General features: G+C 35.6%; 1 protein-coding gene across 1 annotated transcript; it reads right to left on the reverse strand.

Moving 5' to 3' along the window:
• Nucleotides 1–1,373: 1,373 nt before the first annotated feature.
• LOC107797290 (F-box/kelch-repeat protein At3g23880) lies at nucleotides 1,374–4,882 on the reverse strand. The gene is given in 7 exon segments (XM_075229443.1): nucleotides 1,374–1,792; nucleotides 3,553–3,731; nucleotides 3,733–3,973; nucleotides 3,976–4,181; nucleotides 4,183–4,213; nucleotides 4,216–4,261; nucleotides 4,264–4,882. Coding segments are annotated over 6 exon segments (1,155 nt in total). The 5' UTR covers nucleotides 4,765–4,882; the 3' UTR covers nucleotides 1,374–1,792; nucleotides 3,553–3,601.
• Between the last annotated feature and the right edge of the window lie 2,302 nt (nucleotides 4,883–7,184).

The following is a 7,184-nucleotide window of genomic DNA, read 5'->3' on the forward strand; positions in this document are numbered from 1 at the left end:
TCCTCTTTCGTTGACTTTGGATCTTGACTTTTTTCTCCAATATGAAGATATTAATGACCATTTATTATTTCCACAATTATGAAAATAATTTTCTTTTGAATAGATCTCAATATATCTTTTGTCTCTTTTTTTTGAGTAAAATATCAGCCTTGGACCTTTTCAAAATTTTCCTTGATTGTTGTAAGTAAGAATCTCCCTTGTATTAAATCTTCCTCCTCCAGAATCTCCCTTGTATTAAATCTTCCTCCTCCAGTGCCTAAACTTCCTTCTTTAACCTGTCAAGAGTAAATATTCTTTGATTAAGACTTATGTTGGTTTGGTATCATCAAAATCGATACGTGAAACCTTGGGGCTAACAAACTCAACCTCTTGGTCTCAAATTTTCCTTCATTTGTCCAAATGCAATGGAATCGACAGGAAAAATTTGCAACTGCATCATAGAGCTACTACCGTTCAACTGGATGTTTTAGATGTAGATATAAAGTCATCTATATTTTGCCCAACTTTTGTGGATGTTTTGTCTATGGTGTTGCCACCCTAGGAAACTCATCCTATCATCAACTGCCCAAATGATTACATGTTTCATCAATCGTTTAAACTACACAAAGAATTCGAGTCATTCATTTTCTCATGGAAGCAAGCCTCGGCATTGTCAATTGAAAGAAGTAAAAGCCTACAAATTTGATTTGGAAAACCAGTCCGTGCAACTCAGAAGTGGGGAGCTGGCAATGAAGACCCTTAGGGAGAGGGAGAAATTTTGCTTTTCATTAAATTGGTGATGCATTTTATCAAAAGTGAGTAAGTTGGAAATATCAAGGCACAAGATGCAGTGTTTGGTGTTCTGTTTTCTCATTATTTCACATGAATTTATAGTACGCCTTTAATGGCTTAAAGATGTTGTTCAGCAGATGACTTAAGTGATTTGTTGTAATTGGTACTTCACTGTGCCCATGATATATATTTGTTCTAGATATTTTAGTTATTGAAATGTTTCTGAGAGTTCAAACATAAATCTCCAAGGCCCGACTTATGGCTGTTGTGTTGTACTTTAAAATCACTGATTGCTGATGAATTTCTTCTTGCTTATTTCAACTTAATGTTCTAATGTCATTTTGAGGGTTCATAGTATGTACTGTGTTGAAAAGAGAAGTTAATGCATATAGTTTGGATGGAGTTGTTCTAGTACTACAAAATAAATTAGTTCATTGTGTTTATAAACAAATAAGTTACATCAGATGAATGACGAGTCATTAATTAGCTTGTTGTTATGGCCTGCTCCCAGTAGCTAGGCATGTTAATATCAAGATAATCTGCAAAAAGGGGGTTTACACTAGCTAGACATAAGGTACTACATATGTGAGGATGCTTTGGAATCTGTCAATCACCTTCTTTTACATTGCAAAATCTTACATGGTGTAGTAGTTGTGGTCAATGTTCCTCAACATCTTTGGGAGTACAATGGGTTATGCCTCGGAGCATTCAGCAAGCTCCAAGAAGTTAGGTTACTAAAGAACATCAAAAATCTAACCAGCACAGGCAAGATCAATACTATATAGTAAATACCAACATCAGCCAAACACTACCTTTGACAAATACGATAAACGGAAGCATAAGGTTGATAGGTTGCAAAATAACAAATAGGTTGTACCAAACATAGGTACGCCTTGTTTTATACACATATAAAGAAAATTAACATATCGATATGAACACCAATGAGGCGATGTAATGCTTCATCGTCAAAATTCATGCAGTCAGCAGATGGATAAATTGCTCCCTATAACAGCTTCCGCTCCTGAAAGTTTAACAGTAGAAATGCAATAAGAATAACACCTTATTGATCTTTCATGATTCATGACTAGTAAAAGTTAGGTATATAAAGACAACACATAGGACCTTGAGCATGGTCACACTTTTTTTTTTTTTAATCGGTAGCATGGTCACACATTTTAACATGCACCAAACATCAAATAAACGAAAGTTACTTGTTGTAGCAATAGAACAAGCTTCATTTCAAGAGCCAGTATACTTGGATGTGCATTGAGCTACTGTCAACTTGTATGCATAGATGATAGAACATGAACAAATATATGACAGCTATATTATCTGAAAGGTCGACTGCATGAGGTTGCAATATTGACACTTCTCTAACTCTACCACCGCTAAAAATCTTTTCACATCGATGCTTCCATTCTTTCACCAGTAGAGCTACTGATAACTTAGTTACTTCGATATCCATCATTACTCTCCCTCATTCTCTCGGTTTGATAAGTCTCACAAACGACATAACATAATATTTAAATGCAAATCAAACAACCAGAATCACGGCATCAAGTGCATTAAGAGTTAAGATTTTCTTCTTACAGGGATTGGCTATTATTCTTCGTATTTCAGTTCGTTGACCTGGACTTTTCAGATTTTCAGCAAAACAGTTGCTAAATCGACCTATATTACTTGAGGTTTGCTAAAGAAAGGCAATAATTTCTCTAGTTTGAGAAACCATGACATCTCAAATAATTTGTATTTTGTAAAATTTTACAAGACATATAATCACAATGTCATGAGTAATATACAATTTCTCACAAGAAAATTAAGCTTACCAACCTCCGTTAAAGAGAGTTTGTTGTCTAGAAAATGTGATTACAACAGTTTTGCTTTAAAAAAGGGACAGACTTTGTTTGCAGTTAATTGGATAGGACCCTCTTAAACAAGGGTCCCGTCAGAACTCCCCTATGTTATGTACTGATGTAGCCTTACTTCACTCTCATAATCACTGCAAGTTTTGTGTCTCAATCTGACATTCTCTATCTTTGTTCTTGCTTTTATTGTAGTTGTTTCCAATAAAAAAAATTGTCCTGATATATTTCCCCCTTAACAGCTTGTCTAAGGTGCTGTTCAAGACAACAAACAACGAAGGCATTTAGCACCTAATAATTATTCAACAGCAAAATGATTGTTTCATGCAAATACTACACAATTGAATGGCTAAACTAACAAGACATCTACAAAAGTATAGCATAAAGATCTCCCTGAAGAAATTAAGTAGTTATCTATGAGCAGCAACAAAAAACAATAAATTATATACTATATCAGAACTTAACCCTTGCACCATAATTATTTTTCCCCTATTAAGTTTTCACCTAAAGCAAAGTTAGTTAAAGAAGCCCCTAGATCAGACGATAACCCTCGCAATGGAAACACCTAGGCATTATTGTCGCATTCACCTGCCAAAATTTCCATGTCCCTGGCGCTCCTTATCCTTACTCTATCTAGAGGCACAACTTCTGTCTTTACACAGCTCAAGAAGAGAAACAACGTCCAAAACCATCTTGACTTAAGTCTAACACACCAAGCACTACAACATAAATAACTCTTCTTGGAAAATAATATTGTTTCCTGAAAATACTGCAAAAAGGGAACATGACTAACAAGATCCACGAGCAATATGGTTAAGAGATGTCCGTTTGTCAAAGCATTGCCTTGTTCAAAATGCGAGAAAAATAAGAGCAAAATTTAACAACACGTGTGAAAAATGTGCAGGGGATGAACTCTTACAAGTCATTAGCAACATAATTGTCATTCACGTGAGTGCTTGCAGCCTTCATCATAAAATTGGACAAACTAAACTTTCAATGTAGACGGTCCCCTCAAGACAGCAATGAAAATTAGCAACCTTTGGATATCTGATCAAGCCATCCTTTGGATAGTATATCATAAAAGTTGATCCAAACACAAACAATTTCACCTTTATTTGACATGCAAAGGGGTGGAGAAGGCACAAAGTTCGTCACATCAGGAAGAAGTTCTTCGATGGTATACATTCTTGTCCAAGACTCTTTGACACCATATTCTTTCATAACCCACACATCTATGCAGTTTCTGTGGTAATAATCATAAAACATGGAAAGATCACTTCCCAACACTCACAGCAACAAAAGAAAATATCCTTCTCCACAGCAAGGCTGCTCCAGCTTTCCCATTTCTCATCAGCCAAATCAATAGAAATGATGGTCCAATCATTACACCTAGGACGACTAGCAGTATTAATCCAATGAAGCTTCCCATTCATGGACTTAGCTGAATCCAATAACACCCCATCGCGGAAATCATCAACTCCTCTCCAAGAATCACTATTTAAACTATATATGTTGACCTTAACATCAGAGCGACCATCGGTACTATAAAAAAACAATCACTATCTTATAATCATCATAAGCTCATCATATCCAAAACCATATGTGTAGTGACCAGGCGTGGGGCAGCTACAAAAGCAGTAACTTTCTTGAGCTTTCTAATAGATGGATTCCACAGCAATAAATGTTCTTCCGCATTTTTAAGACAAATTAAGCCATTGACAGAACCCACAATCCAAGCAGATTCAAGAGGGTTTTTTATTGGATAATCGAAGTCAAATGCCTCGGTAACAGACTCATAAAGTAAAGAACCAAGAGAACATACCTCAAGATTTTTCTCACAAAGAGGAGTCAGCATAAGTCTATGGTGGGTGTTGTCCTTGTTATTAGTACATATACTAAGATGGGTTTTGACAAATTCAGGGCTAAATACTAAGGAAAGCCAAGATTTTGAAACACGCCTGAATTGTAAAAGGGATTTGACTGGTAGCTTTAAGAGTATCTCAGTGATGAGCTCTGGTGGTAGAATAGGGATTTCAAAGCTTGAATCTCGCATTGAAGTTGATGGGAAGTGAGAATGGTTTGGGTTTTCTCCGTTTTGAGTGTTGATCGGAGGTTTGATGATCTCCGTCATATTCCCCGCCGGAGAGCTGCGGTGGTTCAATCGATTAAGGCGGCGGAGAAGCTCTGGCGTGTTCTTTTTCTAAAGTTTCCGAGAGGAAATGTTTCCCCTTGTCCTCGATTTTTAAGGGTTTTTCATATCATTAGTTTACTTTATATATATTCCGTAAAGAAATATTTGTTATAAATATATTATATTATGGATGTTCATTTAATACTCCGTTTTAAATAAGGTTCCTGAAAAAGGTTATCCATATGAGATTTCGACGTAAATATGTTTATTTATTTAGTACTCTATTGGAAATAAGTCTCCTCAAGAAGCTTATCATTTTGGTACTCTGTTATGGATAAACATTACCCCGGTAAAAAATTATCTATATCTGGTACAGTAGCAGCCTACAAGCAACTTATACAGCAGCTTGCAGTAGCAGCTTACAAGCAACTTACAAGCAGCTTACACAGCAGCTTGCAGTAGTAGCTTACACAGCAGCTTCCCTTCTTCTATAAATAGAGGAGATTTCAGTTCATTATGTACATCAATTTGAAGTTGAATAATATATCAATTTCTCTCTATACTTGTCTTTACTTTACAGTCTTTATTTTATAACACGTTATCAGCACGAGACTCTGTCATCTCGAGCAAATACTTTGAAAGTATCAAAGGTACGAACTTTCTTTTTCTGAATAATGTCAAATCTTTCTAAACTTGAATTTGTAGCCCTGGATATATCGGACAAAGGCTATATGTCTTGGGTGCTTGATGCCGAAATTCATCTTGATGCGATGGTTCTGCGAGACACCATCAAGGACAAAAATTAGGCATCAAACCAAGACCGTATCAAAGCAATGATATTCCTACGACATCACCTTGATGAGGCCCTGAAAATGGAATATCTTACTGTTAAAGATCCAGTCATACTGTGGAATAATTTGAAAGATAGATATGACCACCTGAAAATGGTCGTTCTTCCACAGACATGATATAATTGGACTCATTTAAGGCTACAAGATTTTAAATCTATCAGTGAGTATAATTCTGCTATATTTAGAATTATTTCCCAATTAAAATTATGTGGTGATAATATTACTGATCATGATATGTTGGAGAAAACTTTCACCACTTTTCATGCCTCGAATATGCTCCTGTATCAGCAATATCAAGAGATGTGATTCAAAAAGTATTCTGAACTTATCTCACATCTTCTTATATCGAGCAACATAATGGACTATTAATGAAAAACTATGAAAGCCGACCAACTGGTTCTTGTCCATTCCCTGAAGTGAATGAGACGAACTTCCACCAAGCTAAGCGTGGAAGAGTCGTGGCCCCAGTCGTGGTCATGACCGTGGTCGGGGAAGAAACTCTAATCATGATAAAAATAATGCACCAAAGAACCCTCCTCACCTCCAGCAATGGAAGAGGAAGGAACAAAGGCATGAAGCGGTGCAAGCAACAAATGCAAAAAATGCATGCTATAGATGTGAAGGAAAAGGACACTGGTCACGTACCTGTCATACGCCAAAGCACCTGGTTGAACTTTATCAAGCCTCCTTAAAGAAGACAGAGAAAAATATTGAAGCAAATTTTATTTCTGAAGATAATTTAGACTTCATGCATTTGGATGTAGCTGATTACTTTGCACTCCCAGAAGGAGAAACAAGTCATGTGATTGGTGGTGAATCTGTAGAAATATAAATATTTTAATTTTGGTTGTTTGTAATAGATAGTATGGTTATCTAATTGTTGTACATAAATAAAAGTTATGCTTTAATAATGATATTTACTATAATATATTTTATTTATGTCATTTTGAAGAATATGGATAATCCTCAAATTATGTTTGGATCAAAGACCAATCATGAAGATATTTGTATAATTGATAGTGGAACAACTCATGCCATATTCAAGGATCAGAAATACTTTTCTTCTTTACATAAGGAAAAAGCAAATGTTTCAACAATTTCTCGTAATATAAGTTTGATTGAAGGCTCCGGAAGAGCCATTATATTTCTGTCTAAGGGAACAAAACTTATTATCGATAATGCATTGTTCTCCTCCAAGTTTCGAAGAAACTTGTTGAGTTTTTATAGATATCCGCTGAAATGGGTATCATGTTGAGACAATAGATGAAATGGACGTGGAATATCTTTGTATTATAAAGAATATTTCTGGCCAGAAATGCATTGTAGAAAAGTTACCAACTTTATCTTCTGGCTTATACTATTCAAAAATTAGTACAGTTGAAGCACACTCTATCGTAAACCAGAAGTTTGCGGATTCAAATACTTTTGTGCTTTGGCATGGCCATTTGGGCCATCCCAGATCAATAATGATGAGACGAATTACTGAAAATTCGAGTAGGCATCCATTAAAGAACCTAAAAATTCTTACAAATGATGAATTTTCTTGTGATGCTTGTTATCAAGGCAAAA

Source organism: Nicotiana tabacum, chromosome 14, assembly GCF_000715075.1.
Source record: "Nicotiana tabacum cultivar K326 chromosome 14, ASM71507v2, whole genome shotgun sequence".
NCBI classification, from domain to species: Eukaryota; Viridiplantae; Streptophyta; class Magnoliopsida; order Solanales; family Solanaceae; genus Nicotiana; species Nicotiana tabacum.